Source organism: Lampris incognitus, chromosome 9 (genome assembly GCF_029633865.1).
Source record: "Lampris incognitus isolate fLamInc1 chromosome 9, fLamInc1.hap2, whole genome shotgun sequence".
Taxonomy (NCBI): domain Eukaryota; kingdom Metazoa; phylum Chordata; class Actinopteri; order Lampriformes; family Lampridae; genus Lampris; species Lampris incognitus.
In genome coordinates, this window is record NC_079219.1 from 22,365,143 (window position 1) to 22,383,829 (window position 18,687).

General features: G+C 41.9%; 1 protein-coding gene across 4 annotated transcripts in view; it reads left to right on the forward strand.

Moving 5' to 3' along the window:
* usp45 (ubiquitin specific peptidase 45) overlaps positions 1-18,687 on the forward strand; it is a 74,161-nt gene that overhangs the window by 41,519 nt on the left and 13,955 nt on the right. For all 4 annotated transcript variants that reach the window (XR_008810703.1, XR_008810704.1, XM_056285784.1 and 1 more), the window contains exons 9-13: positions 9,763-9,850; positions 15,789-15,870; positions 16,254-16,345; positions 17,957-18,013; positions 18,273-18,404. Coding sequence is in view for 2 of the 4 variants with exons in the window: in XM_056285784.1 (XP_056141759.1) it covers positions 9,763-9,850; positions 15,789-15,870; positions 16,254-16,345; positions 17,957-18,013; positions 18,273-18,404 (451 nt within the window). In the remaining 2 variants the exon portion in view is untranslated. The remainder of the gene's footprint in view (positions 1-9,762; positions 9,851-15,788; positions 15,871-16,253; positions 16,346-17,956; positions 18,014-18,272; positions 18,405-18,687) is intronic.

Genomic DNA, 18,687 nt, shown 5'->3' on the forward strand with positions numbered 1-18,687 from the left:
ACATCTTTCATGCATTGTTCTTATAGATTTATGATAAGCCTACTTTTAGTGATTGAAAATGAAGTAACAGTGAATCCTATCTAGTTCCCTGCTGTCGGAGATACAAAGGCGCACGCGCGCGCGCACACACACACACACACACACACACACCCATTCATAGTCACACACACAAGCCCATATAGAGGGACAGACACTGTACTGCTTTGCACAGGAAGACCTTTCCTTCAGCTTGAAGAAAGGAAGCTCACACATTCAATGAAGGACATTTCTAACTGATTACAAAACACTAGTATGCAACGAGGACCACAGACCAGGGCTCCTGTATATACAGTTCATTGATTAGATTTCTATTTGCTCTGCTTCCCAGTATGAATGTTTCTACGTCCGAATGTAAGGGTGCTGAGAACCACCTTTTAATGCTCATTCTAGCAAAACAGTATGTGTGTTACTGCACACCATTCTGTCATTGTTATTCTGTTGTTATCACCCTGTTATTATCATCACCTGTGTCGGTGAATCTTTTTTTTTAAAGGATATTCAGTGGATCAGCTGTCAAAGATGGTGCAGTCATTATCATGTAATGTTAGACATGATAGAGATGATGACTTCAAATGTTACTCTGGAAGGGTTGGCCAGTGCAAACAAGAGCTGAGCTTTAAGCATGGTTTGTGATAAATTGCACTTTCAGAAACGACAATTGACTATAATTATATCCACTGATTTCGGCTGTTAGATATGTGTGTAGCTTTTGTTACGCAAACATTTTTGTTGTATGTGTAATGTGTGAGCGTATGTGTGTGTCTGTTGGGTGGGGGGTTGTTTCGTGTCTGGTACTAACTCATCCGGCTGTTAATTGTGTTAGCACCGCAGCTGTTTGCATTGGCCAGGGCCAGATTGGGAGCAGTGCTACAGGGCCCTTCTGCTTCCCTCTTCCACTGGGATGAGCTTCCAGACCGCCCTATTCCCACTGATCCCATGTGAGCTTTTCTTTCTCCCCGTCCCGCTTCTTAACTCAATGTTCCTTCCTTACTCACTCTCCAGATCTGTGTTTCACTTTCCTAATTATCTCTGTGTGCCGACTGAATACCAGTGCAACCCTGTCCTGTGTTCAAGCTGTCAGATGTATAGTATCAGAAGGAGAAATCATGCAAAAACATAGTTAAGGCCTCAGTAATGAAAATAGATTGTGGTTCCAATCCACATTTAATGTCTTCATTATGTATGATGGGTGGATGTATGTATATGTGGGTGAGTATGTGGGAGGGCTTTAAGAATATGTGATGACACCATGGTTACTACCATTAATGGCTCAGGGCTCATTATAAGCAAATATTTCCCCCTACATAGTAGATTGTTGATTGGCCTATACTTATTTTCAGAGCAGATAGGTAATGGAGACAGTGATAGCCATTTGCATTGCATTAATTCACAAAGAAAATTGTTTGCAGTAACTGTGATATTATAGAATATATCAGTGTTTGATCCCAATTGCATATAAGTAATTTTAAGCTTAATTATCTAATTAACTTCCAGTGCTCCAAAATACTAACCTGAAAAAGACATCTACTAAAGGTAAAACAATACAATTACTTACAGATATTATCAGTATATTGTGTACATTATCAAAATCATCTTAATATCAGTCACTTGACTTATTCAAGAGCAAGTTCTTGAGATTCAGAAATCTCAAGAACCTGAAAATATTTCTTGACTATCCACAGAGCATGCTTGTATGACATTGCAGTTTACGGTCCTTCATGGGACACAAAATATGTGAACACAAATTCTACCGGGGAATATCTTAACCAATGATTAGGTGTTTTTAATTTGTTAAATACTTTACAGATTTATTTGGTGTGCTGCACCATCATATTTGAGCATTTGACCAATGGTGACTAACCAGCGGCGTGTCCTTTCATTATGTGCTCTCTGCCCGTCAGACCAACCTGTTATTTAGTTATGTGGTTGGCACTGCCCAACAGGTTTCCAGTGCCCTAGCCATTACTGCCCATATGCCCCCAACATCTGTCCTCACATCTGCCTCACCAAGGGTGGCCAAGGGACAGACTCAAGGAGAGCCACTCACTTGACCACCCCAATATAAATGTCCTGGGTGCTAGGGCATTCACGGCTGCTGCATTTTAGCAGTCATCAACTACTCCCAAAAATTAGCAGAGTAGTCGGTTAATCGTGGGAGAGATATATATTTTTTCACACAATAACAACAATCAGTTCTCTTCAAAAAGGTCTCAACTACTGGGGGCGTCTGGGTGGCTGGTGGCCTGTTCCATTGCCTACCAACGCAGGTATCGCTAGTTTGAGTCCCCGTGTTGCCTCCGGCTTGGTCGGGCATCCCTGCAGACGCGATTGGCTGTGTCTGCGCGTGGGAAGCCAGATGTGGGTATGTGTCCTAGTTGCTGCACTAGCTCCTCCTCTGGTCAGTCGGGGGGAGGGGGAACTGGGGGGAATAGCGTGATCCTCCCATGTGCTACATCCCCCTGGTGAAACTCCTCACTGTCGGGTGATAAGAAGTGGCTGGCGACTCCACACGTGTATCAGAGGAAGCATGTGGTAGTCTGCAGCCCTCCTCGGATCGGCAGAGGGGGTGGAGCAGTGGCCGGAATGGTTCAGAAGAGTGGGGGTAATTGGCCAGGTACAATTGGAGGGAAAAGGGGCAGAAGGAATCCAAAAAAAAAAAAAGGTTTCAAATACAACCAGTAAAGTGTTAACTAATGTAGGCGGGACCAACCTGGGGGTAGATGAAATAGCAGCGTTTACAAATGAGCAGCAATCTGATCAGCCGCAATCTCCAGCTCAGACAAGCTTCCGGGGGGTTTCCCCAGCAAGCCTTATTGAGCTGGAGATACTCTGACTGCGGTAACAATGCATCTCTTGCTGGGGGTGACTTTCAGCTGAATCTGTCCGTGGTTGTCGTGTTGACGGAAGCAGTTGAAAAGCCTATAAAAGCCTTAGATTATCTTAAATTGAATGTTCCATACAGTATATATTCGCCTGGTTCTTTTTTATCGTAAATTATGTTAATTAAATGGTTTTGCCAACAAAAAGCATTCACATTTCTTTGACATAACATTACAGGTTAAATGATTGACTATGGGTCATGTTCTGATTGAGGATAATGGTATATAACACAACTGCGGTTTGTTTCCCACATTATAAGAAATGTTACGAGAGGTGAATGAGTCTTGCTGAACACTATTTAACTTACGTAAATGGTTTGCATAGATATTAAACAAAGATGAGTGTGTATTTAAAACTGATTAACGTAATTAAATTAATTAAATTAATTAATTAAATTAAAGGCTTTTAGGAGGACACTGTTCTGTTCATGTTTTCAACAGCTGCTGTCACTAATAAATTCACCAGTCACAGGGAAATTTTGCCGATTTTCAGCCTCAGGTTCATGTATTAATCTTAGGGTTGACATCTCTATAATGCATGCAATACTTGTCAATGTTGTCTGCATCACTGTAGCCTGCTGTAGCAACCTGGCTTATGTCTGGTACCGGTGATGTCAGTGGAGAACGTCAGCTCTATTGGCAGGAGAATGTCGATTTCTATGTTAAAATGATTTGCATTGAAGCGGTTATATTTTCAAAAGACTAGACAGACCACTAGCATTTACTGGACATGCAGATTATAACCTGCATCTGCATGTCAAACTTTATTTATATTGCACATTCCATACACAGGCAACACAATGTGCTTTACATAAAGTGACAATTCAATTGAAACACAATCATAAAAGTGCAAATGTAGAAAATAAATATGCATATCAACGGGTGTTAGTGCAGTTATACAGGAATTGGAGCAGAATATACAAATATACAAAACACGCTCACATACTCGTGTGTACACACACACACACACCAAGAACTTGGCCAGGCTGTTGTGAAAAGTAAGGTTTATAACCTGCTTTTAAAAGTGTTCGGTGTGGGGGCCTCTATTAGGTCCTCAGGTAGGGCGTTCCATCAATTTAGGGCATAAATACAAAAGGCAGCTTCCTCTGCGTAAGAGTTAGTATGAGGGATGGTTAAAAGACCACTGTCTTTGGACCAGAGAGTTCTTGCTGGTTTGTATGTAATTAACATGTCTTTTATATACTGCGGTCCAAGGCCATTTAGAGCTTTACATACAAGTAACAGAATTTTGAAATTGATTCTAGTTTTGATGGGGAGCCAATACAGACATCTAAGAACAGGTGTCATGTATTCTTACTTTTTAGTTTTGGTGAGAACACGTGCAGCCATATTTTGAATTAACTATAGTTGCCGCACAACTGATTTTGGGAGGCTGATGAATTGACCATTGCAGTGGCCTTATCTAGTCTACTTGTTATAATTGCATGGATCAATTTCTCAGAGTCTGATTTTCATAGAAAGCCCATTAGTTTTGAAATGTTTTTAAGATGGTAAAAGGCTGACCTTGTGAGATGATTGATATGGCTCTTAAAATTTAGACCGCCATCTATGATTACACCCAGATTCCTAGCTTCACTTTTGCACTCCGGAGACAGAGAACTGAGATGAGCTGCAATTCTCTGTCTCTGAGTCTTTGCACCAAAAATTAGTATTTCTGTTTTCTTTGTTCAATTGTAAAAGTTCTCTGACATCCATAGATTGATATCATCAATACACTGAGTTAGGGAATGTATGGGATCTACGTAGGTCATCAGGAAATAGACATATGTACAGTTGTGAATCATCTGCATAATTATGGTAATCTTGAGGCACTAATGTTCTTTCTAATGGCAATAATTCTGTTACTGAAGAATGTAGTGAATTGCTCACATTTTTCAGTGGACAGCATCTCTGATGGGGTTTGAGATGGAGTATTAATGAGTCGATCAATAGTAGAGAAGAGCACTTTACTATTGTTAATATTTTCATTAATGATTTCAGAGAAGAAATACTGTCTGGCCCTTTCAATGTCTTTGTTGTAGTTATTCAGTGTATCCTTGTAGATTTCATGGTGAACCTGAAGTTTAGTCTTTCTCCACTGTCGTTCTGCCTGGCAACAGTATCTCTTAAGCTGCCTAACAACCACGCCATTTCTCCAGGGGGCTTTTAGTTTTTTTTTTTTTTTTAGTTTTAACAGGTGGAATGCTGTCAAAGAGTTCATATTTTTGAGTTGAAGTTGTTCAAAAGATCCTAAGTTGGTGATGCCATGAACGGCGATAACTCATTTAAAGTTTTCTTAAAGGTTTAGATTGTATTACTGTCAATGATGCATCTTCTGATCGTTTGAGTACTCTTCTGTTGTACAGGAAGAGCAGGCACATCAAAAAATATGCAACAGTGATCAGAGATAGCAACATCCATGACACAGGGTACAGTAATATTAAGTCCTGTTGATATGACCAAGTCAAGAGTATGCCCCTTATTGTGGGTGGGTCCAGAACAATGCTGAGTGAGGGCAAATGCCTCCTGTAAACTAATTAGGTTTCCAGCATTGTGGTCTGTTTGATTGTCAACATAAACATTAAAATCCGCTGTGATAATTAAACAGTAGTTGTCAGTGGAAACCTTGGACAGTTGCTCAGAAACTGTATCAAGAAAGCCGTATTTAGATTTTGGTGGCTGATAGACGTTAATTATTAAAATTGTACCATTACAATGTATTGAAAAAGCAAGGTTTTCAAAAGAAGTGAATTCCCTGAGGGGGATTTCCTTGCAGCTGTAGGTATCAGAGAAGACAGCAGCTATTCCACCACCTCTCTTATCAGTTCTAATGGTATGGATGAATTTGAAGCCAGGAGATGCAGTCTCAATGAGCACAACCGTGCAATTTATATCCAGGCAGGTCTCGACCAGTAGGGTGAAGTTCAGGTTATGGGTACTTATAAGATCATTAACTAAAAATTACTTATTCATTAGCGACCTGGCGTTTAATAAAGCCATTTTTATTGTCCGAGGTGCATGGTCGTCCCAGGTTGTTCTCTGTGTGGACTTTCCTTTCTCTGTGTGTGTGTGTGTGGGTTTCTTCCGGGTGCTCCAGTTTCCTCCCACAGTCCAAAGACATGTAGGTCAGGTGAATCGGCCGTACTAAATTGTCCCTAGACGTGAATGTGTGTGTGTGTGTGTCTCCCTGTGATGGACTGGTGGCCTGTCCAGGGTGTCTCCTCGCCTGCCGCCCAATGACTGCCGGGTAGGCTCCAGCATCCCCGCGACCCTGAGCAGGGTAAGCAGGTTGGATAATGGATGGATGTAATGCTTATGGGGCTGGCTGTACACATACTCAGTTGTTTACAACATTGAGTTGACCCTTCTCAATACATCATGGCCTCTTTTTTTTCACCCATCTTTTAACAACAATTATAGAATTGCCCCTACTGTGCCACCTGTCGACTGAAACCTTCCTGCATGATTTATCCTAAGAGCAGTCTTAAATTTCTTTGCATTTAGTCTGAAAGGGGTCTTAAAATTATTAAATTTAACCCTGTGGGTGTCCAGATGGCGTGGCAGTCTATTCTTTAGCCTACCAACATGAGGATTCGTGGTTTGAATCCCCGTGTTAGCTCCGGCTTGGTTGGGCGCCCCTACAGACACAATTGGCCGTGTCTATGGGTGGGAAGCTGGATGTGTGTGTGTGTGTATGTCCTGGTCACTGCACTAGCGCATCCTGTTCAGGGGGGATGGAGAATAGTGTGATCCTCCCATGCGCTACATTCCCCTGGCGAAACTCCTCACTGTCAGGTGAAAAGAAGCGGCTGGCGACGCCACATGTATCAGAGGAAATGTGGTAGTCTGCAGCCCTCCCCGGAACGGCAGAGGGGGTGGAGCAGCAACCGGGACAGCTCGGAAGAGTAGGGTAATTAGCAAAGTACAATGAGGGAGAAAAAGGAGGGGGGGAAAAATCTAAAAAATTAACTCTGCTACATGCAGGCACCTTGGTACAGTGCCTCTGTCTTTACAATGGTGTTTTCTCGGGGTTTACTTTAAAATAGGGATTTATTTAAGATATGACCACTTATGTAGAGAAAGTATTGCTTCAACCATATTTGGTGCTGATAATATGGAAAATTTTGTTTAAATAGTACACATCACACATGTACTTTGTCTACATAATTGTCAGACACTGTAGCAAGCTGGTAATGATATGCAGCGTGTAGTTCACATCATAAAATAGACTTGGGTTACATAAATTAATAGTATGGTATATATTTGCTTTACATACAACTGCTTCTCTTAACATTTGAGCCTATGTATGTATTTCTTGGCATGGTGGCCCAGTGGTTAGCACTGTTGCCTCACAGCAAGAAGGTCCAGGGTTCGAACCCCAGGCTGTCCCATCCTTTGTGTGGAGTTTACATGTTCTCCCCGTGTCTGCGTGGGCTTCCTCCGGGTGCTCCGATTTCCTCCCACCATCAAAAAGACATGCATGTTAGGGTTAATACTCCTGTCTGTGCCGCTGACCAAGGCAATGGAAAGAAGAACTGGAGTTGGTCCCTGGGTGCTGCAGCTGCCCTCTGCTCCTATACAGTAGGATGGGTCATATGCAGAGAACAAATTTCATTGTCAGAATAGAATGTCAAAGTGGCTTTCATTTCATTCTTGACTTATACATATGTGTACATTGGTGGGTGTTTGTGTTGTAGCATATGAGCCCTCTTACATGGGACACTGAGTGCCTCTCAGCCTAGTTTTACTTTTTCATGGTCATTTTCTTTTATTTTGTGAGGTTTTGTTTAGTGGATGCAGGCTACAATTTCTTCTTTAGATAGATAGACGGACAGATCGTTAGACAGATGACTTTATTAATCCTCAAAGAGGAAATTCATTTGCCACCAGACAAATAAGATAAATACATCAACAAAGACAGTCATCATGCACAGTAAAAATCAACACATAGTAAAAAGCAGTCATATACTACACATGATTTTAACCATGTACAAGCACCACATCTAACTGATGCATATATAAACGGCAACAATAAAAAAGACCGAGTACATTAGCAATCCAGTCAAGTTCGATTTACATTTTCTAGAGGCCACTACCAATTTTCATTAAGGAATTTTGACTGCAGCTGGAACAAAGGACCTCCTAAGTCTCTCTGAAGACACCGAGGCATCACCAGGTATTCACTAAAGAGACTTTTTAGATAATTAAAAACAGAATGTAAAGGATGGCCTTCATAATGTAGAATGGTCTGCATTATGGACCTGGTTCTCTTTTTTTTTTTTTTTTACATGTTTATTGGCATTTACAGTTTTAGCATATTAAACAAGTCACATATTGAGTAATTTAACACAATAATCCCCTCACCTCCCCCACCCGACATTCCCAGATCTTCAAGGAGAAATACAAATTAAAGAAATAATGAAATTACATACAACTAAATCGAAGACAAAAAAACAAAAAAAAGTTCAAGAAAAATAATCAGCATGGTGTCACCTAAACACAAAAAAAATCTTTTTTTTTAAGAGTAACCTCCAGTGAGTCTGGATTCAGGCCAATAACAGCTTATTAATCCTGTTTTTGTCTTCCGTTGATACCCCCTGAGGACTGAGATTTCTTAACAATGACATTAGTGTTCTCCTTCCAATTCAATTTGCTATCCAAGTTGACACCAAGGTATTTTTTAAGACTGGGCCATCTCAACTGGATGACCTTTAGTCATGACTTGAGATACCTCCTTTTTTTTCCTAAACTGGATAGTCATCTCCTTTATCTTATTTACATTCAGGTTGAAGAAAATAGAATCATACCAGCTCTGATAAAGGAGTCCACTTGTCTTCGATAGGCCACATTATCATCATGATTTATTAGGCAAAGCAGAACAGAGTCATCAGAAAATGTGTGTCGGTAACTATAGACTTGTCTGAACTTAGTCAGCTGTATACAGTGTGAAGAGAAAGGGAGGTAACGCTGTTCCTTGTGGTGTTCCAGTTTTAGTTAAGATAATATCAGAGACTTAATGTACGTCGCTTTGGATTCTGATTCTGATAAAAGCGTCTGCTTAATGAAATTGTAAATTGTAAATTATCTTTAATCTTGTCATACTGAGGTCTAGACAGGAGGTGGTTCATGACCCAGGATATGGTAGTGTTATGCGCATTAAAAGTAATAAATTTTTGTGCTAAAAATATATGTCGTATGGCTGCTTCACCTGACCTACATGTCTTTGGACTGTGGGAGGAAACCAGAGCACCCAGAGGAAACCCATGCAGACACGGGGAGAACATGCAAACTCCACACAGAGGACGACCTGGGATGTCCCCCAAGGTTGGACAACCTCGGGGTTTGAACCCAGGACCTTCTTGCTGTGAGGCAACTGTGCTAACCACTGTGCCACCATGCCGCCTTAAATCAGTGAATCGGCCATACTAAATTGTCCCTATGTGTGAATGTGTTGGCTCTGTGATGGACTGGTGGCCTGTCCAGGGTGTCTCCCCGCCTGCCGCCCAATCACAACAATCCTTTGAAACCATTTCTTAATATTGGAAGTTAGACAGGTGGAAAGCTCAGTAAGTAAGAACGCTGGTTTTCCCGCCAGAGATCAGGGGGGTTTAAAGCATCTGCTAAATGAAATTGTAAGTTAAGGCTATAGGCCTAAGATCATTCAGTTCACAAAGGCACAAGGGCTACGCCTTGACTTAGCTATAAGGGAAATGTTGTGCTGTATGTATATATTATAAATATCTGTCTTTTTCTCTCCCAAAAGCACCTTTTTCGGTCATTAAATTATCTTTTACTTCCCTCTTTGTTAATTTCTCTCTCACCTTGTCTCTATTTTTTTCTCCAGGGCTCCTCGCTTCAAGGGCTACCAGCAACAGGACAGCCAAGAGCTCTTGCACTACTTACTTGACTCCATACGAGTAGAGGAAACTAAAGTGAGTTATGCACACTCTGCCACCTGTTTATCTAAGATATGCCAAAATATATGATTTAAAAAAACAGATTGGACGTCCGGGTGGTGTGGCAGTCTATTCTGTTGCCTACCAACACAGGGATCGCCGGTTCGAATCCCTGTCTTACCTCCGGCCTGGTCGGATGTCCCTACAGACATAATGGGCCGTGTCTGCAGGTGGAAAGCCGGATGTGGGTATGTGTCCTGATCATTGCACTAGTGCCTCCTCTGGTCGGTTGGGGCACCTGTTCAGGGGGGAGGGGAACTGGGGGGAATAGTGTGATCCTCCCACGCGCTACGTCCCCCTGGCAAAACTCCTCACTGTCAGGTCAAAAGAAGCGGCTGGCGACTCCACATGTATCGGAGGAGGCATGTGGTAGTCTGCAGCCCTCCCCAGATTGGCAGAGGGGGTGGATTAGTGACCGGGACAGCTCAGAAGAATGGGATAATTGGCAAAAGTACAATTGGGGAGAAAAAAGGGGGAAAATCCCGAGAAAAAAAATACATTTTATGAAATACAAACAAAAGAATGGAAGTGTAGTGTGGGATTAAACTGGTCCGTGGTTTGAACTCTTCAAGTAAAGCTAAATGTAAAGAAACCAGTCAAACTGTTGGAAAGATAATTTATGAAGACCCATTCCAGTGACTTTAATTCATTCAGAAGTCATAGGGAGCGTACTGTGAATATGTATTAAATCAATGAGACGCACATGTATCCACGTTTGTTTCCACTGAATCGATATACAGTGACTTGCAAAAGTATTCATACCCCTTGAACTTTTCCACATTTTGTCACATTACGACCACAAACATAAATATATTTTATTGGAATTTTATGTGAAAGACCAACACAAAGTGGCACACAACTGTGAAGTACAAAGAAAATTACACATGATTTTAAAACATTTTTACAAATAAAAAAATGAAAAGTGCGGTGTGCAAAAGTATTCAGCCCCCTTTTCTCTGAGTGCAACCAATTGCCTTCAGAACTTGCCTGATGATTGCTGAATGATCGAATGTTGACCTAATGACTAAATAGAGTCAACCTGTGTGTAATCTAATCTCAGTACAAATACAGCTGTTCTGTGACGGCCTCAGAGGTCTGTTAAGAGAATATTGGGGAGCAAACAGCATCATGAAGTCCAAGGAACACACCAGACAGGTCGGGGATAAAGTTGTGGAGAAGTTTAAAGCAGGGTTAGGCTATAAAAAGATTTCCCAAGCTTTGAACATCTCATGGAGCACTGTTCAATCCATCATCCGGAAATGGAAAGAGTATGGCACAACTGCAAACCTACCAAGACACGGCCGTCCACCTAAACTTACAGGCCGAACAAGGAGAGCACTGATCAGAGATGCAGCCAAGAGGCCCATGGTGACTCTGGACGAACTGCAGAGATCCACAGCTCAGGTGGGGGAATCTGTCCACAGCACAACTATTGGTCCTGCACTGCACAAATCTGGCCTTTATGGAAGAGTGGCAAGAAGAAAGTCATTGTTAAAAGAAAACCATAAGAAGACCCGTTTGCAGTTTGCCAGAAGCCATGTGGGGGGACACAGCAAACATGTGGAAGAAGGTGCTCTGGTCAGATGAGACCAAAATTGAACTTTTTGGCCTAAATGCAAAACGCTATGTGTGGCGGAAAACTAACACTGCACATCACTCTTAACATACCATCATCCCCACTGTCAAACGTGGTGGTGGCAGCATCATGCTCTGGGGGTGCTTCTCTTCAGCAGGGACAGGGAAGATGGTCAGAGTTGATGGGAAGATGGATGGAGCCAAATACAGGGCAATCTTGGAAGAAAACCTGTTGGAGTCTGCAAAAGACTTGAGACTGGGGCGGAGGTTCACCTTCCAGCAGGACAACGACCCTAAACATAAAGCCAGAGCTACGAAGGAATGGTTTAAAACAAAACATATTCATGTGTTAGAATGGCCCAGTCAAAGTCCAGACCTAAATCCAATTTAGAATCTGTGGCAAGATCTGAAAACTGCCGTTCACAAACACTCTCCATCTAATCTGACTGAGCTTGAGCTGTTTTGCGAAGAAGAATGGGCAAAAATTTCAGTCTCTAGATGTGCAAAGCTGGTAGAGACATACCCCAAAAGACTTGCAGCTGTAATTGCGGCAAAAGGCGGTTCCACAAAGTATTGACTCAGGGGGGTTGAATACTTTTGCACACTGCACTTTTCAGTTTTTTATTTGTAAAATTTTTTTAAAATCATGTATAATTTTCTTTGTACTTCACAATTCTGTGCCACTTTGTGTTGGTCTTTCACATAAAATTCTAATAAAATATATTTATATTTGTGGTCAAAACGTGACAAAATGTGGAAAAGTTCAAGGGGTATGAATACTTTTGCAAGCCACTGTATTTTGCACACCAATGATATCACCACATCAAACCATTCTCTTTAAGTCTGGGGATGTCGTTTTCTTACCTTTTGATTTTTCAGGTTGATCGCAAACACTGTTAGGTGACATTGAAACAGCACATTCTACATAAATTATTTACAGTGGCTGTACATTTATTAAAATATTAATGCACAGGGTGTCCGGGTAGCATAGCAGTCTATTCCGTTGCTTACCAACACGACGATCTCCAGTTCAAATCCTGTGGTACCTCCGGTGATATCCCTATAGTATAGACACGATTGGCTGTGTCTGCGGGTGGTGGGAAGCAGGATATGGATATGTGTCCCGGTAGCTACACTTGTGCCTCCTCTGGTCGGTTGGGGAGCTGGGGAGCCTCTTTTGGGGGGGGGGGCTGGGGGAATAGCGTGATCCTCCCACGTGCTACGTCTCCCTGGCAAAACTCCTCACTGTCAGGTGAAAAGACGCGTCTGGCAACTCCACATGTTTCAGAGGAGGCATGTGGCAGTCTGCAGCCCTCCCCGGATCGGCAGAGGGGTCGTAACAGAGATCAGGATGGCTCCAAAGAGTTGGGTAATTGGGGAGAAAAAGGGGGGGGGGGAATAAATAAATAAATACATATAGGCGGCACGGTGGCGCAGTGGTTAGCGCGGTCACCTCACAGCAAGAAGATCCTGATTTCGAGCCCCAGAGTAGTCCAACCGTGGGGGTTGTCCCGGGTCATCCTCTGTGTGGAGTTTGCATGTTCTCCCCATATCTGCGTGGGTTTCCTCCACATGCACCGGTTTCCTCCCACAGTCCAAAGACATGTAGGTCAGGTGAATCGGCCGTACTAAATTGTCCCAAGGTTTGAATGTGTCAGCCGTGTGATGGACGTGGCCTGTCAAGGGTGTCTCTCCGCCTGCCGCCCAATGACTGCTGGGATAGGCTCCAGCAGCCTGCGACCCTGATTGAGATAAGTCACTTGGATAATGGATGGATGGAGCAGTATAAGTTGTGAGGGACTACAGCAGTTGTGACAAATTAAATTTATATCAAAATGTATAATGCATAAATGTTGCATATTTGACTTGTTTTGAAGACTGAGGCACAGATCATATACCTCAGTTTGGCAGAGATTGTAACTGTACAACACCTTTTTAGAAAGTTAAATGCCAGGCTTTGATTTTTAATCACATTAGTATACACTCAAAATGTCACCAAAGCCTCCTGGGTAGTGGAAAAATCTTATTTCTCACTGGAATTGACCTGTACTTATTATTTTTCTAATTTCCCTACAAGGATAAATTGTTTATCTTGATGCCAAAGTGCATAGCAGACTGAGTATTCTAGTAAATCAGATGCTTGCAGGGGTAATAACAGAAACATCCACTACACACATTTGCAGTTGCACAAATGCATGTCACCTATCTGTGGTGCAAAACTTTGAAAGGATTCAGTGGAGGGCTTATCTGCTATGACCTGATGTCCCACACTCTGAATGGACAACGAAAAATAAGCAACAAGAGATGCTTAACACTGAGGTGGTTTTAATGCTTGGTTGAGGTGTGTAGCCCTAGTTTTCTAGCTATCCCACTTGTTATAGTGGCCAAACACACCCAAGGCCGAAAAGCAGCAGATCATTGAGGTCACAGACTGTCACAAGTAGAAAAAGTTGATCACTTAAAACCATTTCATATCACTGTAAAACCAACATGTCAGTTATTCAGTTGTTTATTTGTGGATGACTAGTGTCTCCTGCACAGCTTACCAATTAAAACCATTTCATATCACTGTAAAAACCAACATGTCAGTTATTCAGTTTGTGGATGACTAGTGTCTCCTGCACAGCTTACCAATTAGAACCTTTTTCTTTCACCTAAATAGTTTTCTGGCAAGTACAAAGTGTCCCCCGCATACCCCTTTGCAGGGCTATTAAGGCACCCTGCAGCAGCTCTTTTCAGGGCTCATGCCCCCATGGCCCCACCAGCGGCTCAGCGAACCAAGGAAGAGAAGTTAGCGGGTGTGTGCATTGGTCAGCCCGAGGCCTGGAAGGGGGGTGCAGACAGAGCTTCCCCTAGTCCCATTCAAACTTGTGACCACTAACAGTTGTGCTACTTAGGCTACTTGCAAGTGGTACAACCAGCATCATTATGTGATCTTGGGAAACCCACAGCTGCTGTATGAGCTGCAGGGCCGCTCCATTGTGCTGGAGGGTCATCCACCCCCCACTCCCGCACACACACACACACACACACACACACACACACACGCAATCATCTGTCCCCCTTCTCAGTCCAATCAAGGAGGTAAAGAAGGAGGGGGGTAAAGGCTTCGCTATTCATGTACTCAATCCCATTAATCCAGCCGAGTACATTGTTAAAAAAACAGACATGTTAGTCTGTATTTATATCAACCACTCTCATTTTGAAATCAAGGATTTTAATAGGGTGCAGAAATTTTTTTGAAATATTTTAACATTTTTTTTATCAAGCACACACACACACACACACACACACACACACACACACACACACACAAACACAAAGCTCAATAACGTTTTATGAATCCAACAGCAATTAAACTATGTTGGTCAGCTTGATTTAACTCTCGTAAGTACATTTCGACATTAAGAGGAACATTTGAAGTAAGAAACAGAAACAGCATCCTCCCTCAGTCTTTACCGTATTATTCTTGCCTGGTTAATTTCCAGAGGGTATCACCGACCACAGAGCCCCTAATTGTTTGTGTAGATTGGCCATTAGTATCAAGGGTCTTAACATGCTAATTTGGCTCCAGTCAATTATCACCAATTAGCTGAGATGGTAGGTATTGCTCTCTCAGGGCATGGGCGCTCCGTCTTTGCCCCATCTTATTTTAGGTTTCCACCCCTGCACCCTTCTACCACCAGCCCTCTTCACCCCCTAGCCCCCTCTCGATTCCTCCCCGCCCTGCTCCACTCTGTCTTGCATGGGACAATCCATGTTGTTATTTTGGGGAGGGAGGATGGGGAGTGTGTATGGCAGTGGGGTGGGGGGTGCTGGTAATTAATTAGTGGGAGAGCCTATGTATGGTCGGGCTGCACTGGCTCAGTGGGGTGCAGGCTGGCCGGCTTGTGATTAACAGGGCATTTTGACCTAAATAGCCAGTCCAGTGCATGCGTCCTGGAATAATGGGCGGCCAACTGGTCAAGTCTGCAGACATCGAGCATGGCCAATTATCTATTGATTGGCACTTTATAGTGGCTGTGCCTCTTCACAGCTCTCTCACAAACATAGTCACTGACCATGTCACCTCCAATAAGAGAGCCCCACCAAGATCATACACACACACACACACACCCACACCCACACATTCCAGTGAGATGAATGTTAACGTCACTGGACAAGCACAATTGTATTTTACCATAATAACGCCTTGAATAAATGTGCTTTAAAAAAATTAAAAATGTTATCCTAGATTGTGATAAATTTACCGATGGATGTAAGATAATTTGACCTAACCATAGGGTTTCCCCCCCACCCCGGCTCTGAAATAGTAATAATTTTTGTTTGACTTTGCCAGAGGGTCAAAGCCAGCATTTTGAAAGCTTTCAACAATCCTACAGAGAAGACGGCAGACGAGGAGACGAAACGCCAAGTCAAAGGTCAGTCATCTGCAGACTACGCTAGACACATGGACTAGATCAATAGCGCCATCTGGTGGTAGTTTGTGTAAATCCAGCTCAGATAATTTGATTTCTGGTCTCTAGGTCACTGGTGATGATGTACAGTAGGACTGCTTAACCTCAAACTGCTCTTAACCATTACAGTTATCTGGAAAGAGCTTGTGATCCCAGATCAGAATTGTCTAAGGAATGTGATGCCCCTCCATTGCTGACGCAACTGACTATTAGTGACAGGGATATATAATGAATTAAATTATGGCCTTCAGGAATGAGTACTCTCAATAACGGATAAGTCCGTATCATTCTTCTTATAGTCCTCATTTTTGCCCCTCACCAAATTGAATGTTTTCCCTTTCTGACAGCATACGGCAAGGAAGGTGTGAAGATGAACATTGTTGACCACATTTTTGTTGGGGAGCTGACCAACACAATTATGTGTGAAGAATGTCAGCATGTAAGTGCTTGAGTAAATACAATAAATTTTGTTATTTAGTGAAACACCACTGTGTTGGCAAGTCTGTTGTGAATGTCTTCTGAGCTATTTGATTGAATTCTTAACAATAAAATTATTGTCTTTATTTTTTAAAGCACATTTAGAGGACAAATGTTACTAAGTGTGTTACAGTGGAATAAAAAGCTGGAAGAACAGTCAATGCACAAATAAAAACAGAATTGCATGGAGAAAAAAAGCTATGATGTATGAAAGAAAATAATTAAAATAAGAAAAATAATGAGAAAAAAACAAAAAAATTGAAAATAAAGAAATAGAAATTCAGACAAAACAGTATACAACAATAAAATGGCAAAAGTGAAATTAAATCATCAGAAAAAAAGGCTTGTGAATGAAAGTGCTTTTAAGAGTTAATTTAAAACATGAAAGGGAATTTGTTATTTTGAGCTCTTCGGGCAGGGCTTTCTAATGGCCAGGGGCCCTAACAGCATGAAGCACACAGTCACCACTTAATTATTAAGTTCTTCACAAAATTAAGTTGCCTTGTGTTTCAATTTTATTCTTCCTACAGGTAATCATATAAACCTGACCCTGTTTTAATAGTTAAACTATAGATATGTAATTATGTTAATTATTATCTTCAATATTATTATTATCATTAATAATACTCATACTGGTATTATAAAGACATATGTGATATATGAAACACTAATAAATCCATTTATGAAATAACAAATTTAAATGCAAACAATAGTAGCAGATAGTAAAATGAGAATTAGAGGACATACGAAAGGACAAAAATTAAGAAGAGTTAATAAAAGGCTTACAAAAAAAGGGCAGTAATTTCTTGTTGTTTTATCTGTAAATTTGACACAGAATTTGTTTGTCTTGGCTCTTCGGCAAATGCATGGCATAGTCACAGGGGGATGAGACTATGCCATGCAAATCCTGATTGCCTCTTGTAATGGTGTTTTTTTGTTTTTGTTCTTTTGGACCACCAAGTTAATTTTTTAAACCACTGCTGCTCAAATAGCTACATATATTGCTCGACCATTAGCTGGCAGGTCCCTGTTACTGAACTAGAGTAAGCAGAGAAACCTAGCATTAAGTTTGCTTTCCTGCTTTGCCAACTACTTCATGAAGGCCTTGTCTTTGCATGAAGGACACTGAGAACCAAAGGACGTCCTCTTCTATAAACTGAGTCAGTGGAAGCCAAAGAGAATTGGACAAAAAAAAACCTCCAAGGACCAGCTCAAACACCAACTCTCCTCAGCAGGCACTGACAACAAAGTGTGGAAGCTCAGGGCTGTTAACAAAACAAATTCTTCTGTGCATGTAAAGGAGCAGCCTTGAAGGCAGAGAACACCAGGTGTGCAGCCCGAGAGGAAAAGAAGAGGCTCAAGGAAGATACAGCCTCCTCCCTAATTTTCACTCCATCCTATCAGGCAGGAGCTACTGCTCACATGCCGCAGTGGAGATTTATTTTCTAAAATCAGCCCGTTGGCCAGAATTAGACTTGATGGCAGTCAAATTCAGGATGTCATTGATTATTTAGACAAATTGCTGATTTCTGTGCTAGTCCTGATTTTACCTGCTGATATTTTTTTCTTTCAGATTTCCACAGTAAAAGAGGCCTTCATAGACATCTCTTTACCCATCATAGAGGAGAGGGTGAGTATTTATATAAAGGTGTAATTACTACCACCAAGATGTAAGATGCTGTATGCTTAATAGTTAATTCCCATGCAGTTTCACTGTTGTGTGAGAATACACTAGCTGCACACCAGACTGCTCAATTCTTCTACTTCTCTTCCCTGCTTCTTCACCAATACAATCACCAGAAAAAAAGACTCTTTTATTCAGATACCATGCCATATCTTTTATAGCTTCATCGCTGACCTGATGACTGGTTTTCATTTATTATGCTCAGATATCCAAACCATCCAACCCTGCGAGGTTGGGGAAAGGCATCCGGGAGCAGGAAGCCCAAGTGGCTCACAGTGACCATGTTCTTGCGACAACACACCCATTCAATAGAAACACCAGGAAGTTGAGTGGACAGGTAGGATTGTGTGCATGTGTGCGTTTAGTGGTAATTTCTGTACATCCAGATAATATATTTGGTGTTCTAGCAGACCCGTTTGATTTAATTCCACTATAATCTTTGTTTGGTGTTCCTATTCAGATGGTGTAATAGATTTAGTGCCAATGCATTGTCGTAAGAAAGTAGATGCTCTGGGGTGCTTCGGTTGCATAGCACTAATACACTAGCGTCCCAGTTCTGAGGTTCATGGTTTGAAACCTGTTGGTGCCTCTGGCTTGTATGGGCGTCACAGGCAGAACAA